At 37.0% G+C, this 18,815-nt stretch overlaps 1 protein-coding gene across 5 annotated transcripts in view; it reads left to right on the top strand.

Moving 5' to 3' along the window:
- The window catches only part of Stard9 (StAR related lipid transfer domain containing 9), a 135,322-nt gene that overhangs the window by 59,898 nt on the left and 56,609 nt on the right, over nucleotides 1-18,815 (top strand). For 4 of the 5 annotated variants that reach the window (XM_046460746.2, XM_046460747.2, XM_058584724.1 and 1 more), the window contains exons 4-9: nucleotides 2,081-2,197; nucleotides 3,383-3,415; nucleotides 3,503-3,564; nucleotides 6,599-6,711; nucleotides 17,389-17,458; nucleotides 18,289-18,361. In XM_046460746.2, coding sequence (XP_046316702.1) covers nucleotides 2,081-2,197; nucleotides 3,383-3,415; nucleotides 3,503-3,564; nucleotides 6,599-6,711; nucleotides 17,389-17,458; nucleotides 18,289-18,361 — 468 coding nt within the window. Of the gene's footprint in view, nucleotides 1-2,080; nucleotides 2,198-3,382; nucleotides 3,416-3,502; nucleotides 3,565-4,684; nucleotides 6,712-17,388; nucleotides 17,459-18,288; nucleotides 18,362-18,815 lie in introns of those variants that run through there. The other variant, XM_046460749.2, reaches the window with a different exon arrangement.

Genomic DNA, 18,815 nt, shown 5'->3' on the forward strand with positions numbered 1-18,815 from the left:
AGAAATATACCCCTCCTTCTTCAAATTGTGGGAATTTCACCCAGCCAGATTTCAGGAGGTAAATGACCTTGCCCAGTTTTCAGCTTTGCTAACATAGAGTTAGTGAGTGGAGAGGCTGCTAGATATACCAGGAAAAGAAGTAGAATTTATACAAGGCACCAAAAAGGTTACCAGTGTTATATCTGTGTATTAGAAGGAAGCAGGAAAACTAGCTTCTAAACTGGGAGCTTTAAAAAATCTTTAGGCATAAATCTTTCACTGCACCCTGGGTTCTTTTGGCTTTATGCCTGATATTGGAAGCATTAAAAAAACAAACAAAACAAATAGTTCACTGGCCAAGAAGCATAGCTCCAGCTGTTAAAATAGAATAAGTAGCATAATTTTGACTTAGAAACTCCTGTCTTTGTACCTGTTATCCCTACTTTCATGTATGAACTTACTTAATCACCAAAACAATTTTTGTAATAGAGGTACAGAAGATCTATTTTATAGCTAGAGAAACTGAGGCCTACAGTATTTAAGTAACTTGCCAAAAGAACACATGGATTTGAAGTGAGAACCATACTACGATTTGGAGCTATATCAGATAATTCACAGAATTGAAAGGAAAGTTGAAAAATGGTCAGGAAAGCATGGGACCCCAGGTAGCAGGGAATCTAGGCAAAACCATAGCACTATACTTGGTACTTTTGCCACTGTATGCTCAGCAGCATGCAATACTGTTGAACTCTTGGAGATTTATCAGTCATTGCTTTGTTTTTGCAACTTTCTTTCAAAACTCAAGTGGGAACATTAGCGTAGTTAATGTGCCAGTGCTGTAGCTGCCAGAAAATGAAGAGCAGTATCTGGCTTGCTTGGCTTCTGTAGTAGAGGATTGGGCCCTCCTTGCCACTAAGACTTACACAATCAAAGACTTCCCTCAAATAGTCAAAATATGAATGTCTACCATACCAGGAGGGTATGCAGACATCCATGTGCATACTGTTATGGAAAGGTTGAACTGGGAAGCTGTGCCTTCCTCATAAACCTGGCTGTTTTTTCCTGAGACCAGTTCTGCCTATTCAAGACCAGTAGAACTTTCAGGCATTACACAAAGTTTATTGAGTATAAAGTTTATTGAGCTAAATGACCAACAGAACCACCTAGCTATCAGGGGCAGTTTGAGGAGAAAATGTATATATAGTAGACTTATGAGGAAAATCCTAATTTCTGAGCTTACCTGATCCTTAGTGTGGTGTCTTTAGATCTGGCACTTACATGTTACTGGGTAATATTTCACTGTAGGTTTTTCCACTTAACCATAGTGAACATTTTCTTGTCATGAGAGGAAAAAAAAATTATTTTGCCAGCATGTCTTTACTCTTTTTCTAGACTCTTTGCCTTAAGACTAGGGATCATGGCCTGGCGTGGTGTCATATACCTGTAATCTCAGCAACTTGGGAGGCTGAGACAGGAGGATCATAAGTTCAAGGGCAGCCTCAGCAATTAAGCAAGGGCCTAAGCACCTTAGAGAAATCCTGTCTCAAAATTAAAAATAAAAAATGGTGGTTGGTGTTGTAGCTCAGTGGTAGAGAGCTTGCCTAGCACATGTGAGGCACTGAGTTCAATCCTCAGCATCATATAAAAATAAATGAAATAAAGGTATTGTGTCCATCTACAACTAAAAAAAATTTTTTTTTAAATTAAAAAAGGGCTGGGTGGGCTGGGACTATGGCTCAGTGGTAGCACATTTGCCTGGCATGTGTGAGGAACTGGGTTCAATTCTCAGCACCACATATCAATAAATAAAATAAAGATCTATCAACAACTAAGGAAAAAAAAAGTGCTGGGAATTGCTCAGTGATAAAGCACCCCTGGGTTAAATCCCTAGTACAAAATAAATAAATAAATAAAAATATTTAAATGATCGACTGCATTTTCCTTAGCCATCTTTATTCTGAAGCTGAATTTATTCTTGTGAAATGGTAGGAATTTATAGTCATGTGTGTTTGAAATATTTTATAAATTTTTAGATTAAAAATAATTTTAAATCTGCTATGGGTAGAAGGATCAGTGACATGGTCTGCTTTTGTTGTCACAGGTGTTTCAAGACTTGGGGACTGAAGTACTCTCTGGAGCTGCCAGAGGCTACAACATATGCCTTTTTGCTTATGGGCAGACAGGCTCTGGGAAGACTTATACCATGCTGGGGACCCCAGTAAGTATTATTACTACAATGATGTTTCTAATGTCACAACAAGCCTGAATCTTGTGTTCTCCTTGCCACTGTGAGATAGAATGTGATTTTCATTGCCAGTCAGCTTTAACAAAATTTAATGAACCCTCTTCTGTACTAAGAATGGATTTTTCATCACTTTAATTGAAAGGTAAACTTTGATTAGCCTGCTTATTCAATCCTGAAGAACCTTAGGATTTTACAACTCCCTTTGACAAAGATGTCCTTGTCAGTTCTACTGAATTTGTCATATTATTTCCAAGTTCATCACTTGAAGCCTTATATCACTCTGTGTCAGTAAGACCTAAACTGAATCTTCAGTGCTGGCTAGAACTGTGCAGAGATGAGATTACTATGGCCACTTTAAAAGGTTACCAGTGTTATATCTGTGTATTAGAAGGAAGCAGGAAAACTAGCTTCTAAACTGGGGGCTTTAAAAAATATGTAGGTTTTAATGAGCACTTTGCTTTATCTACAGCAATTCAGAAGGGCAGCATTCCCTAAGAATACCTCTGTTTTAGAAGTATCCCAGGGAGATGAACTGGTGGAAAGGATGACAGATAAGATCATCCAGGGACATTATCTGAGACATTATTCCTCCTGAAAGATTATCCTGCTGCTTTAGGCCTGATTCATCACTTCTTTTGTCTGTGTCTAGTGTGTTTTCATATATTTGAAATTAAAAGAAGAAATTTCCCACTAAACCAAGGGGTATAAAGCCCTTAACCTGAATATAAGATGGAGAAAGATATTATGCTTCTCTCTAGATTTAGATGTATGTTCTGGACACCCCGGTTCTCTAGTCTTCCTGTATGTAGGGATAGGAGGTAGGGGGATCTAGGAAGGACCACATTAGTAAAATGAGTTTATGCAAGAAAGATGTAATCTTTCTTGCATGAAACACATATCTAAGTTTGCCAGCTTCTCCTTTTCTTCTTTCTTATGGTAGTAATCTGACTCCCTCAGTGCATTCCTCCCATGAGGGTCTCTTGATGGCAGGGATACATAAGTCTTCTATGTACTTCTAGTGAAACTGCCTAAAGTGAAAAGGCTAACACAAAGATCCCATGTACCCATCCTCCATGCTGAGTTGGTTTCTGGGGTGTTGAGTCATAGAGATCATTGCCTAGAATAACCAATAATTCTTCCCTTTCTTCTGTTCTTTAGGCCTCTGTTGGGCTTACACCACGGATATGTGAGGTACAGACTCTTTTAACTGGATCCTTTCAAAGTAGGTCTCTTTTGCCTAATCCTTTCAGTGAAATCCCAACCCTGTGGTTTGTGCAGGGTCTCTTCACCAAGGAAGAAGACTCTGCCTCATTGCCTTCCTCCTGTAGGATTAAAATAAGGTAAGAACTTGTCAGGTACCAGGACCTGAAATGTTCCTGCCATTTCAAATTTTGGCATGTTCATCTGTCCTCTCCTTGCTTCCAGAGTTACCAGAGGGATGCAGAGAAGCCACAGAAGACACATCTTATAGAACAGGGAGATGAGAAACAATTAGGTTCTCAGGTTACAGAAAACTTAATTCCTTATCCTTGGACTTAATAAGCAGATGTCTCCTTATGTGGCCCACCTTACCCTGGCTAACTCATTCCCCTTTCCTTTGTGTTCCAAAGCTTAATACTAGATTTTTGGATTTCTTTTTCCAATCCTTTACTGGGTGGTTTTATAGGGAAATGGTTCTTAAACTCTAGTTCCCAGACTAAGACCATCTTTTCTAAGATAAAATTTTAACTAATATGAAGTGAAATGTTGACATAAGGTTACCAATTTCTATTTAAGTTTCATTTAAACATAGTTTGTTTCATTCCTTCATTTCTTTCTTCCATGTTCAATGTCCTTTCTAAAAATATTAAGATGTAATTCACCTACCATAAAATGCCTGTAGTACAAATTTTGAAGTATATAGTTTGATTTTTATAATATTTCCAAGACATACAAGCATTACCACTGATTGTAGAACATTTCCATCACCCCCAAAAGAACAAATATTCGTTCTTAAAAATTAAGTGATTGTGAATGTTATTTCTTAAAATTTTGAGTGTATAAAATAAAAATATACAAATCTTTAAGTGGGAATATATGTATATATACATACACACACACATACACGTATTTTATTGTCTATAACATCTGGGAACAGCTATGCCAAGGGGGAGGGCAGGGTTGTAATTCAGTGGTAGAGCACTTGCCTAGCAAGCGTGAGGCACTGGGTTCAATCCTAAGCACCACATAAAAATAAACAAATAAGGGGCTGGATTTGTGGCTCGGCGGTAGAGCGCTTGCCTAGCACGTGCGAGGCCCTGGGTTCCATCCTCAGCACCACATAAAAATAAAATAAAAGTATTGTGTCAACTACAACTAAAAAAAAATATTTTTTATTAGTTGTTCAAAACATTACATAGCTCTTTTTTTTTTTTTTTTTTTTTTTTTTTTAATTTTTTATTGTGGGTTGTTCAAAACATTACAAATCTCTTGACATATCATATTTCATACATTTTATTCAAGTGGGTTATGAACTCCCATTTTTCCCCCGTATACAGATTGCAGAATCACATCGGTTATACATCCACGTTTTTACATATTGCCATACTAGTGTCTGTTGTATTCTGCTGTCTTTCCTATCCTCTACTATCCCCCCTCCCCTCCCCTCCCATCTTCTCTCTCTACCCCATCTACTGTACTTCATTTCTCTCCCTTGTTTTTTTCCCCCTTTCCCTTCACCTCCTCTTATATGTAATTTTCTATAACGATGAGGGTCTCCTTCCATTTTCATGCTATTTCCCTTCTCTCTCCCTTTCCCTCCCACCTCTCGTCCCTGTTTAATGTTAATCTTCTTCTCATGCTCTTCCTCCCTGCTCTGTTCTTAGTTGCTCTCCTTATATCAAAGATGACATTTGGCATTTGTTTTCTAGGGATTGGCTAGCTTCACTTAGCATAATCTGCTCTAGTGCCATCCATTTCCCTGCAAATGCCATGATTTTGTCATTTTTTAGTGCTGAGTAGTACTCCATTGTGTATAAATGCCACATTTTTTTTATCCATTCGTCTGTTGAAGGGCATCTAGGTTGGTTCCACAGTCTAGCTATTGTGAATTGTGCTGCTATGAACATCGATGTAGCAGTATCCCTATAGTACGCTCTTTTAAGGTCTTTAGGGAATAGTCTAAGAAGGGGATAGCTGGGTCAAATGGTGGTTCCATTCCCAGCTTTCCAAGAAATCTCCATACTGCTTTCCAAATTGGCCACACCAATTTGCAGTCCCACCATAAAAAAATATATTTATAAAATAAAATAAAGATATTACGTCCATGTACAACATATATGTGTGTGTGTGTATGTGTGTGTGTGTGTGTGTGTATGAATGAATGAATGAGAGAGAGAGAGAGAGAGAGAGAGAGAGAGAGACACAACTAGGATTACTATGTTTAGATAAGAGAATGTTAAGGAGAAAAAAATGTATGGGACAAGTGTGAATATAGTTTAGCTTTGAACTGGAGCCTCTTTTTCTGACTTCTAACTTCACAGGCAAACATATGTGTTCTGATGAGTAAGATATTTCTGTGAGAAGACTACTTTCTTGTTTCATAAAATCTTTACTGTTTTTTTTTTTCTTTTTAGTTTTCCTTTGGTGCTGGAGATTGAACCCAGCAGCACTTTACCATTGAGCTACATCCCCAGCCCTTTTTATTTTTTATTTTGATTCAGGATGTCACTGAGTTGCCTAGACTGGCCTGAAATTTTTGATCCTCCTGTTGCAGCCCCCCAGGTCGCTGTGATTATAGACATGTGCCACTGTAACCAGCAGTAACTGATTTTAATTAAGAATCATAACTGCTTTTTTAAAGAAGGAATAAAATGTCAGTGGATAAGATAGAGCATAACTTACATACAATTCCAGTGTATAAAACAGATGAGAAATGCCCTATTTAAAGCAGGGATAGAGACTAGAACCCTTATTAATTAGTTTCCCTCACTGCTGAGCAATGGCCCCTGAGATGCCTTCACAGAACAATAGAGGGTCCTGTTTGAAAATCACTCAAGAAACATACTCTATAGACTATGTGCCATGGAGGCCTGATCAGGGCACAGCTGGTGGCCACATATTATGGCCAAAAATCATGTTGAAATAGTCCCTCAAGGGCTAATCTCAAATAAGCACTGTATTATAAACCTGAAACCATGAAGTGATGAAAGCCATTGCTTAAAACTCTTTTGTAAACAAGTAGAAAGACACATAAGGGGAGTCCTGGCTTGGTCAAAGACTTAGATTGTCAGAGATAGAAGCTGGAAAAGGAACCTGGAACCTTCAGATTCTTGGATTAGTATTTTTCCTTCTTTTTTTTTCAAAGTCTAATTGTGTTGCCTTTCTCTCCTTTAGTTTCCTGGAAATCTATAATGAACGGGTACGGGATCTATTGAAGCAATCTAATCAAAAGAAGTCCTATACCCTGCGGGTCAGGGAGCATCCAGAGATGGGCCCCTATGTGGAAGGTAAGCTTTTGTGATCCCGGAAATCTGAGATTAAACTGAAGTCTTAGGAGGCTGTTCAAGTGTTCACTAATTCATTCAATATATGTATAATAAAAATTTACTTTAGGGGCTGGGGCTGTGGCTCAGTGGTAGAACGCTTGCCTGGCACACATGAAGCACTGGGCTCAATCCTCAGCACCACATAAAAATAAAATAAAGGTATTGTGTCCACCTACAACTAAAAAAATACATATTAAAAACATTTACTTGGGGCTGGGATTGTGGCTTAGTGGTAGAGCACTTGCCTGACATGTGTGAGGCACTGAATTCGATTCTCAGCACCACATACAAATAAAGAATAAATAAAATAAAGATCTATCAACAACTAAAAAAAATATTTAAAAAAATTTACTTTATGCTAGTTGCTGAACTAGACACTGGATATATAATGATAAATAGAAAAGACATGGTCCTGACTGCAGCGGATGGAGGGAGCAAAAAAAAAATTATACAATAAAATGTCGAAAAAAAGAAGAGACATGCATGGTTCTGCCCTCACAGGTAAGCTTAAAATTTAGTAGAAGGGAGTCAGAAAATATAAGAAGATGTAGTGATGAAAAAAACCTTGGGGAGATAGATGACCCACCTATATGAGTGGTCTATAAAAACTTCTCTGAGGAGATAACACTGCAGCTGAGAACTGAAGGGAACATAGGAGCTAGTCCCATGAAGAACCATGTCATAAGGTGAGGAGTGTTTCTGTTAGGGAGAGCATTATGACCTACAGTCCTATGAGGCCACTTGATGTTTTCAAGGAGGACCAAGTGGCTAAAGCATGATGAATGAGGAGAAAGGGCTCTGGTTGGGTCTACAGGTACCAGATATGATAGAACCTTGACTAGTTCCTGGACCAGCCAGTCTCCTTTCCAGAGTACTTTCTCTTCCGTTGGTGAAGATTCTTGGGAGGATGGGAAAGATGGGTAGATGTTGGACATGTATCAGGGTCTGGTGTGCTTCCTTATCAAGTCCTGATGTTTTGTACCATATGTCTTATTTCCTTAGGCCAGGTCCTGCTAATAAGTAGGAACATTTAGGTTCTTTAGTGGAGGAAATTGTTACCTTTAGGATGTGTATAAGAATAAACATATAAATGATAAGTTTCTATTCTCATAATAGTATGCTAATTTTCCTGATAAGGAAAGGAACATGAAAGATCAATGGCCATCTCTTCTGATCAGGCATAGCCAATAGGTGACCAGGTAGGCATGCCAGTCACTGATTCTGTGTCTGTCTTTTCTTGAATGTCCCATCATAAATGCAGCTGGAAACAACAAAAACATTTACTTTGCTAAGAGCCACTTTTAGTTTCCACTGTGAAAAACTTCTGTGTAAAATTTTACACAAGTTTTTATGTAAAGCAGTACTTCTCAAGGCAAATCATGAGCTGATACAGTAATGTCACAATGTCTTATCTCAAAATATCCTTTTATTTTCTAGTGGGAGGGAGGAACCAGAGGAGACCTCAGATAAAGTACAAATGTCCTTGTACAAAAGACAACTATGTAAAAAGTTAAGAGACATTCCTAAAGTTACACTGCAAGTTGGGGCTAGATTGGAACTGGGAACCTTGCCTAGGACTGGAATATAGGAATGGGACTGTATACTGAGAACCTAGCAGGAGATCTAGGATCATAGATTCTTTGATTGGCATAGTTCCTACAGCACAAAGAACATATGAACTCACATAGTCATAGAGCTTGAGTCATATATCCAAAGTCAATGACAGGATCTAGACTAAAATCTCAGGGCTCCTGATGCACAGCACAGGGCTCTTTTGAGAATACTTCATGAAGTGAACCCTTGGGGAGGGAAGGATTTTTGGTAGAAATTAAGTTCTCCAGCAGCAAAGAATCTTAAGTCTTTTAAGTTACAGGTCTCTTAAAGTCATCAGGACTTTGTCAAACCATTACAAATATAGATGAACATTTCTGCTTATTTTTGGGGTGGTAGGGGAAGGGGCCTGGAATTTGGACCCAAGGTACTTTACCATTGAACTACATCCTTAGCCCTTTTTATTTTTTATTTTGAGAAAGCATCTTACAAAGTTGCTTGGGACCTCACTGAATTTGCTGAGGCTATCCTTGAACTTGTGATCCTCCTGCCTCAGGCTCCTGAGTTGCTGGGATAACAGGCATGTGCCACTATGCCGGGCTCTTTCTGTTACTTAGTGAAGGAATCATGAGCTCAAAAATAACACAGAACCAGCCTTGGAAGCTGGGGCTTCCAAATGAGTAGTCACAATGAACTTTAAAGGCCTTCTTTTTTTAATGAATAAAGAATATTATATAACTCTCAAACTCAGCATTCTGTGAATATGACTCCAAAGTAGAAAAGTGATTGGTGATTTGAAACCATTCTTCAGGAATTCACTGAGTACCTACTAGATGCCTATATTATTCAGAGTGCTACGGGAAGTAAGAATATATAATGTCTTTAAATTGTTGTTCCACTACAGAATTGTAAGGTGGAACTTAATAGTTGCCCAGATCCAAAAAAAGGAAAGGGTAGCCTGTTACTTTTTAATTAAAACTTATTAGGCTGGGCAGTGGTGCATGCCTTCAATCTTAGAGACTCAGGAGACTGAGGAAGGAGGATCAAAAATACAAGGCCAGGACTGGGGATATAGCTCAGTTGGTAGAGTGCTTGTCTCTCATGCACAAGGCCCTGGGTTAAATCCCCAGCACCCCCTTCCCCCCCCACACACACAAGTTCAAGGCCAGCCTAGGCAACTTAGTAAGAACCTGTCTCAATTAAAAAAAATTATTAGGGGCTAGGGCTGGGGCTCAGTGATAGAGTGCTCGCCTGGCATGTATAAGACACTGGACTCGATCCTTAGCACCACATAAAAATAAATAAATAAAAAATAAAGGTATTGTGTCCATCTACAACTACAAATATTAAGAGAAAAACTTTAAAAAAATTATTAGATAAAAGAGAAAATTGAAATCTGAAATGTACTGGGCCCTGTCCAAAGTCATATAAAGGCTAGTGGGGAATAGTATCTAAAATGATGGCTAAGTGAAACTAAAATAATATATTTTTGCTTTGATGTTTCTTTTAATATAAAGGAAAGGGTATAAAGCCAGGAATGTTGGTGGTAGGTAGTTGGGGCTTTGAAAAAAAATGATTTTGTATTTTCTGTGTATACAATCAGAAAAAAACAAAAACACAAAGTCCCCCTTAATTCTTCTGGTTTTTTTTTTTTCTTCTTTTCTGCACTGACTAGGACTAGTTCACTATTAAATAAAAGTTATAATAATATCTAGTTTTGTCCTCAGGGGAAAATTTTGCCATCTAACCATTAACTATAAAATTTGCAATAACAGTTGTTTTTTATTTGTGTTTTGCAGTGCTGAGGATTATACCCAGGGTTTCTTGCATGCTAGGCAAGAAAATAGTGGTCATTTTAAATAGATATTCTTATCACTTTCTTTAAAAGTGATAAAGGACCAGTTTTTTATTACTTTAAAAAATTTTAATATTAATATTTTTTTGCAGGGCTGGAAATCAAACCCAGGGCCTTGTGCATCAGAGGCAAGTGCTCTTCCACTGAGCTGCACCCCACCCCCCACAGAATAGATCAGTTTAAAAAAAATAAACCAATCCTTGTTATATCAGTACTTTATAAAATAAAGGTGAATTATTAGAAAAATTTAAAGAAGATATCTTGGTTATAGGCTTTGATTTATCTTTATTAGATTCAACAGATATGAAATTGCTTTTTAAAAATTATTCTTTTTTATTGTAAAAGTTTCTTACATTCTCCATTACTGTACTTATCTCATTGTATACCAGTGACAACTTGAGGACTAGCACCAGTCTGTAGAGTAGCACTGCCATAACAGATTAAGAAAATTCTCTTTTCTTTTTAGTTTTCTAAGAGTTTTAATTTTTTTTAAATTTTGAAACAAATCAAACTTATAAGAAAGTTACAAGTACAAAAAGAACTTTTATCCTGAGACATTTGAGAATAAATTTCCAACCTGATTCTGTATTTCCCCTAAATATTTTAGGGCATTTTTCATACAAACCATAGTCTCCTATATAATTACAATACAACCAATGGAATCAGGAAAATTAACTTTTTTTAATTAAAAAAAATTTTCAGGTAATAGTTATTGAATATCTATGCTATGATTACATTATTTTTATTTGTTCTAATTAGTTATACGTGACAATAGAATACACTTTGAAACATCATACATTTATGAAGTGTAATTTCTCATTCTTTGGGTTGTACATGATGTAGAATCACACTGGTCATGTTCATAGGGTAATAATGTCAGATTCATATTACTATCCTTCTTACCCCCATACCTCTTCACTCCCCTCTACTTAATCCAGAGTAACTCCATTCTTTCCTAGAGCCCCTGCCTTATCACCTATCAGAGAAAACATTCAGCCTTTGGTTTTTTGGGATTAGTTCATTTCACTTAGTTTGTTATTCTCCAGCTCCATGCATTTACTGGCAAATGCCCCCATCATTTCATTCTTCTTTAAGCAATATTCCATTGTGTATATATACCACATTTTCTTTGTCCATTCATCTACTGAAGGACACCTAGGTTGGTTCCATAGTTTAGCTATTGTGAATTGAGCTGCTATAATCATTGATGTAGCTGTAGTATGCTGATTTTAAGTCCTTTGGTTATAAACCAAGGAGTGGGATAGCTGGGTCAAAATGGTGGTTTTATTCCAAGTTTTCTGAAGAATCTCCATACTGCTTTACAGATTGGTTGCACCAATTTGCAGTATCACTAGCAATGTACAAGTGTACCTTTCCCCCACACATTCTCACCAACATTTATTGTTGCTTATATTCTTTTCTTTTAATTTATTTTAATTACGTATTATGACAGCAGAATGTATTTTGATTCATTGTACACAATTGCAACACAGCTTTTCATTTCTCTGGTAGTACAAAATGTAGCGTCACACCATATGTGCAATCATACATGTGCCTAGGGTAATAATGTCCATCTCATTCCACCATCTTTCCTGACCCCATACCCCCTCCCCATATCTCCCTTCCCTTCGCCCAAAGTTCCTTCATTTTTCCCATGCCCCCCCACATTATGGATCAGCATCCACTTATCAGAACATTTGGCCTTTGGTTTTTTGGGGATTGGCTTACTTCACTTAGAATGATATTCTCCAACTCCATCCATTTACCTGAAAATGCCATAATTTTAATTCTCTTTTAATGCTGAGTAATATTCCATTGTGTATATATACCACAGTTTCTTTATCTAGTCATCTATCAAAGGGCATCTAGGTTGGTTCCATAGCTTAGCTACTGTGAATTGAGTTGCTGTAAACATTGATGTGGCTGCGTTACTATAGTATGCTGTAAGTCCTTTGGGTATAGACCGAGGAGTGGGATAGCTGGGCCAAATGGTGGTTCCATTCCAAGTTTGCTAAGGAATCCTTATACTGTTTTCCATATTTTTTTGGTTGAACAAATTTGCAGTCCTACCAGCAATGTATGAGTGTGCCTTTCCCCCCACATCCTCACCAACACTTATTGTTGTCTGTATTCTTGATAACTGCCACTCTGACTGGTGTGAGATGAGATTTTAGAGTAGTTTTTATTTGCATTTCTCTAATTACTAGAGATGTTGAACATTTTTTCATATATTTGTTGACCATTCATGTTTCTTCTTTTGTGAGGTGTCTGTTCAGTTCCTTTGTCCACTTATTGATTGGGTTATTTGTTTTTTTGGTGTTTTTTGAGTTTTTTATATATCCTGGAGATTAATGCTCTATCTGAGGTATAGGTAGCAAGAATTTTCTCCCGATCTGTGGACTCTCTCTTCATGTTCTTGATTGTTTCCTTTGCTGTGAAGAAGCTTTTAGTTTGAATCCATCCTATTTATTGATTCTTGATTTTATTTCTTGCGCTTTATGAGTCTTGTTAAGGAGGTCAGATCCTAGGCCCACATGGTGAAGATTTGGGCCTTTTTCTCCTGTTAGGCACAGGGTCTCTGTTCTAGTGCCTAAGTGTTTGATCCACTTGAGTTGAGTTTCATGCAGGGTGAGAGAGAGGGGTTTAATTTCATTTTGTTACATGTGATTTCCAATTTTCTTAGCACCATTTGTTGAAGAGGCTATCTTTTCTCCAGTGAATGTTTTTGACACTTTTGTCTAGTATGAGATAACTGTATTTTTTTAAAGTATTTTGGATTGTAGATGGACACAATACTTTTATTTACTTATTTTTATGTTGTGCTGAGGATCAAACCCAGTGCCTTACATGTGCTAGGCAAGCGCTCTACCACTGAGCTACAACACCAGCCCACTTAAAGATTATTCTTGAGGCTGAAAGAGATCCCAGATAGAAGTTAGGAGATTTTTTTTTTTAAATTAAAGAGCCAACTGGGCACAGTGGTGCAAACCTATAATTCCAGCAGCTCAGGTGGCTGACCCAGGAGGATTGCAAATTCAAGGCCAGCCTCAGCAGCTTAGTGAGGCCCTAAGCAACTTAGTGAGACCCTTAAGAGGAGAAGAAGGAAGGAGAGGAGGAGGAAGAGGAGGAAGGGAAGGAAGAAGAGGAGGAAGTGGAAGAGAGAAGGAGAAAGATGAAAAGGAAGAAGAAGAGGAAGAGGAAGAAGAAGAGGAAGAAGAATCCTTAATAATGATAAAAGGGTTCAGGGGCTGGGTATGTAGTTCGATGATAGAGTACTTGTCTACCATGCATGAGGCCCTGGGTTTGATCTCCTGCACTATGAAGGGGGAAAAAAAAGTGTGTGTGTGGGTGCTCAATTCATAAGAAAATTTAACAATTCTACTTTTGTATGCATATAATAATAAAGTCTCAAAATACATAAAACAAAAACTGACAGTTAAAAAGAATAAAAACATCCATAATCATAATAGAAAATTTTAACTTGCCTTTCTTAGTATTTGTTAAAATAGGCAGAAAAAAATTCAATAGCATTATAAAAAATTTGAACTACATGAACATTGTGCCCAATAACTATATAGTTATATATTACACACCAATTTTACACACAGGTGGAAAACTTTTAAAAATTAACCAACATACTAGACCACAAATCAAATTGATGATTTGTGTGTGTGGGGGGTACTAAAGACTGAACTCAGGGAGGGGTGCACTACCACTGAGCTATATCCTCAACTGTTTTTATTTTTTACTTTGAGTCAGGGTCTTGCTAGGTTGCTTAGGGCCTTGCTTAATTGCTGAGAGTGACATCAAACTTGTGATTCTTCTGCCCCAATCTCTCAAGTTGTTGGGATTATAGGCATATATCATCTTGCCAGGCTCAGAATGTATTTTTTAAATAAAATCATATGGAGCATAGTCTCTGAACTCAATACTATTAAACTATATAACCATAACAACTAGAAAATTCCCAAATTCTTGAAAATTAAGAAACATTTCTAAATAACACATGGGTCAAAAAAGAAATCATAATGGAAATTACATAAATTTTAAACTGAATAATGATGAAACTACTAGGTATTAAAACAGGTACAATATAGCTAGTACATGCTTATAGAAAAATGTCTAGCTGTAAAGAAACATCAGAAAAGTGGAAAGGATAAAAAAAACCCCACAAGCTAAGCATTCATTTTACAAAGCTTAAAATTTCAGTGAATTTAGTCAGACGTGATGGTGCATGCTTGTAATTTCAGCTACTTGGAGGATGGTAAGTTTGAGGCCAGCCAAGGGCAGTTTAGCAAGACTCTGTCTCAATAAAGTTAAAAAAATTTTTTTTTAAAGTGGCTTAGAATGTATCTCAGTGATAGAAAGTTTACCTAGCATTCATGAAGCCCGGGATTCAATTCCAAATAACTTAATGGACACATTCACTCAGTAAATTAAACTTAAAATAGTAGGAGGAAAATAAAAATATGAACAAAAACTAAAAATAGGAAATAAACATAATAGTGAGAATCTAAGATAGGGATTTAGGATAAAGAGTGAAATATACTCAGTTTTATAGCCTTTTTATAAGTACTGGGTCCCAACCCAAGGGAGGACTTCTCACTCTTGATAGCCGACATTCTTCCTTGAATGTGTATCTGCTTCCTAAAAGACCTTTGTCTATGCCTTTGTTTGCCTCATGTTGTAATTCTTTTCCATCATGTATGCCAAAAACCCCACTGACCCTGGGTTGAAATCCTCCTCCCCTCTGGGAACTCCTCAGACCTTTCTTCAGAGACATCTCATTTCTAGTGACAAATCCACAAAGCCTAAGTCGATTTTTTGAAAAGATAGATAAAATCAATAAGCCCTTGAAATGAAAAAAAAAATCTACATTTACTAAAATTACAAGAGGATATTATACTTTATGCAGTTTTTTAAAAAAAAAATTATAAGACTGTGCCTGCATGCCCAACTTGACTATTATTTTTGCTGATTGCATTTATGCTGCCAGATCTACTTATGTGTCTGGTTTGATATAATTTCTTTGCTAGATAGTATTTGCAAAATTGTTAATAGAATAATTTAGAAGTCTAGAACAATGATGTCTTCCATTATAGAAAACTTATATTTATTTATAATAGGTTTCTGTGCACACTAGTGGTTGAGAATCACCTCAGTCTAGTTTAAGGACTGAAAATGTTCAAAGCTTAGAAGCAGTCCTTTAAAAGGATATTTACTTCTAATTCAACCTATTCGTGTGTTATGATCCTTTGTTTTTTCTTTCAAAGTGGGGGATCCACTTTGGGTGGGCTCTGGACTCTAATCCTAATCTGCCAGTTTGTCTAAATGGGCTAAACCACTTCCCCTCAAGATTTGGAAAATGTCCCTAAGGGTGTGATAAGCATCCCCAAATGTTGACTTTATCTCTCTGGGTTTCCATCTTTCCCTCAGTATACAGCCTGAAAATTTTTCACTAACTGGTCATCCCCCTTTGCACCTTTAAGCAGATGTCTTTATTTTTTATACAGCTTTTTCTAGAAGTCTTTAGTAGTCTGTATTATCTAATTTGCCATTATCAAAAGTAGAATGTCTCCTTACTGTTAAAAATTGTAAACTCTTATCATGAAAAATTTTGAATATATGCAGAGTTAGACACACTTCACACTTGTGTAATGAACCCCATGTGCTTGTTATTCAGTCATAATACCATTAACTCTTGGCCGCTCCTGACTTATCTACATTCCCATTCACTTCCATCATCCTTTATTATTTTTAGGCACATTCCAGATGTCACATCAGTCTAACTATAAACATTTTAGTATGTAACGCTGAAAGATAAGGCCTGTTTTTAAAAAAATATAACCACAAAACTATTATCACATTGAAATAAGGAGAATTCCTTAATATAGTAAATCCAGTCACCATTTAAATTACTTTGTTAATTTTTGGTGTAACTATATTTAGTAGCAGGCCTATGAAGTTATTTTGCTCAGAAATTGTAATACAGAATATAGAGATTCCCTAGAATGGTTGTAAAAAGGCCCTTTGTGACTTGGTCAATACCAGCCATAAAGATGTATTTACATACTTTAGGTTCCTTTTCACCTGTGTAAAGCCTACCCATTCTATAGTGGCTCAATTCAGTGGAGCTTTCCCTGAACAGTGCTCTGATTTCCTTAGTGTTTGGTTTATTTCTGTGGCACTTGTCTGTACTCTCTTGTGTAAACAATAAATCTCCTCATGATTGTAAACTGCAGAGGTGTGAAGAATAGAAGTGTGTACATCATATATTTTATGTGCCAAACCATGTCTGCCACCTTGTGGGCATAATAGCATGGGCCCATCTCAGGAATCCTGAGGGTCAAATGAGGTAATATATGAACATTTTGTGTAACTGTTGAACCCCAATGCAAAGAAAAGACCATTGACTCCAATTTTAAATCAAATTAAAGCAAGCTTGTATTTGGGTACACTGAGCTGGCCAGGACTGTCTCTCCTGAAAACCCTGGGCTAGAGATCAGTACCCCAGCTTTCCAGGAACACAATTTTATAGCACAAAAAGTTGCAAAGGGGGTTGTCTTGAGAACTTACAGATAACAGGATTTTGACAAGCATAATACAAAGGCAGATAACAGGTTAATGATTACATGGCATGATATTTTAAGGTAGGGAGTAAATTCAGATCCCAACATCAGAATTTATGAGGCACTGCTGAGGTTTCAGAGAGGGTTGTTATCTGGTTAGGGGGAGACAGGATTTATGAGGTGCCACTAAGGTTTTAGAGAGAGTTGTTATCTGGTCAGGGAAAACCAGGCATGGTTACCGTTCAAGGCATAGGCAGGAATTCCAAACAAGTTTAGAAATCACAGTAATTTATAGTAAAACAGAAATTAACTTTTCATGACTTTGTGATGAGATGGCTCCCAATCTTAAAATGGAATTAGGCTGGGCTCATCATAATCTGTATAACAAAATTATAAGAAATTGTTAGCATAGTTGTTACATGAATTCTAAATCATAATCTCTATGAAGGAAAAAACCTGTTCAGAGCCCTTCACCGTGTATCTAACAGTAGGTTTCCATTAAGTATTTGTTGATTCATTATCTGAATGAAGTTAGTTATTTCCTCATTCTTTTTTATCAAATGATATAAAAAGTGAATGATAAAGTTAAAGACCTACATGAAAAGGTTAAACTTTATCAGAAAATTCATTTTTATTTTTTTCTCCCCCTCACAAATATGAAAGGTCTGTCTCAACATGTAGTTACCAACTATAAGCAAGTAATTCAACTCTTGGAGGAGGGAATAGCAAACAGGTAACAGGTTTGTTTGTTCCCATCATTCTTTTCACCTCATTCTCCTGCCCTGTGTTCTAGTCCCCTTTGGAGTGCATGGCAACACTTACGCTGTCTCTGTCTGCAGCTCCCTACTCTACAACCAGGAGAACCTTCTCAGAATAGTAGTGTACCCAGGGGAAGGGGCAATAACTGAGATTTAGTGCTTTTTCTCACTACAAACAAAATGAAGTTTGTCCGGATATAATAATATTAGGCAGTAAACCCAGAGATTTACTGGTATACTTTTGTTTTAAAATATACCACTTTTGCCCTGGGCTGCTGGTTCATGCCTGTAATCCCAGTGGCTCCGGAGGCTGAGGCAGGAGGATCATGAGTTCAAAGATAGCCTCAGCAAAAAGCAAGGTGCTAAGGAACTAAGTGAGACCCTGTCTCTAAATAAAATACAAAAGAGGGCTGGGGATGTGGCTCAGTGGTTAAGTGCCCCAGGGTTCAATCCCCAGTAGCAAAAATAAAATAAATAAATGGGTTTGTCTTAGGGGTACTTTTCCAGATTGATTGCACTCTAATATTCCCCTTTTTACTCTGATTTTTGCTTTATCACTTTTTAGAAATGTTTTATTGTCGGTTAATATGAAACTATTCTTCCATTTATTCTCACATATCAGCACCTAGAGTGCTACTTCTGCCCTCTTTGGACCTCTTTTCTAACTGTATTAAACTTCATATGAAGTTTTATGATTTTCATCTGTGACCTTCAGTACTAACATTTCTTGTGTTCCCCATGGATCTTTTAGGGTCCACCATGCGTAAAAATTTCTTATACTAACTGTCTTCTCTTATGAACACAGAATCACAGCAGCCACCCATGTTCACGAGGCCAGCAGCAGATCCCATGCCATCTTCACTATCCACTACACTCAGGTTGGTTACTCCTCAAATTTGGTGAGCTTTCTTCTTTTTCTTGTCCCTTTTGATGGCTTTCTTGCTTTCCTATTTCTTTTCTTTTTCTTCTACCCTTCTACTTATAGATTCTCTGATATGACCTAGTAATATAAAGGACCTACACAAGATCTATTAAGCTATACCTTAAAGACATCCTGATATCTTCTACATATATTTTGCTTTTAACATTTTGGAACACTTTCATATCATTTAACCAGTACATGTTTATTTAAAATGAAAATGAGCATTAAAATGGAAAAGTAAAAAATTCACTTCCATTATGATGGGATGAGGAGCTTGACAAATCATATCCCCAAAAAGCAGCTTTAAAGCTATATTCTGAAAATAGACTAAAAACGTATAACAAATTGAGATGGATTTATTTATTCAAGAAAACTACTGAATTTCAGGTAAAAACAGCACAAATGTGTGA

This window comes from Marmota monax, unplaced genomic scaffold, assembly GCF_021218885.2.
Source record: "Marmota monax isolate L192 unplaced genomic scaffold, Marmota_monax_Labrador192_F-V1.1 WCK01_AAM20220418_F8-fsc00001, whole genome shotgun sequence".
NCBI lineage: Eukaryota > Metazoa > Chordata > Mammalia > Rodentia > Sciuridae > Marmota > Marmota monax.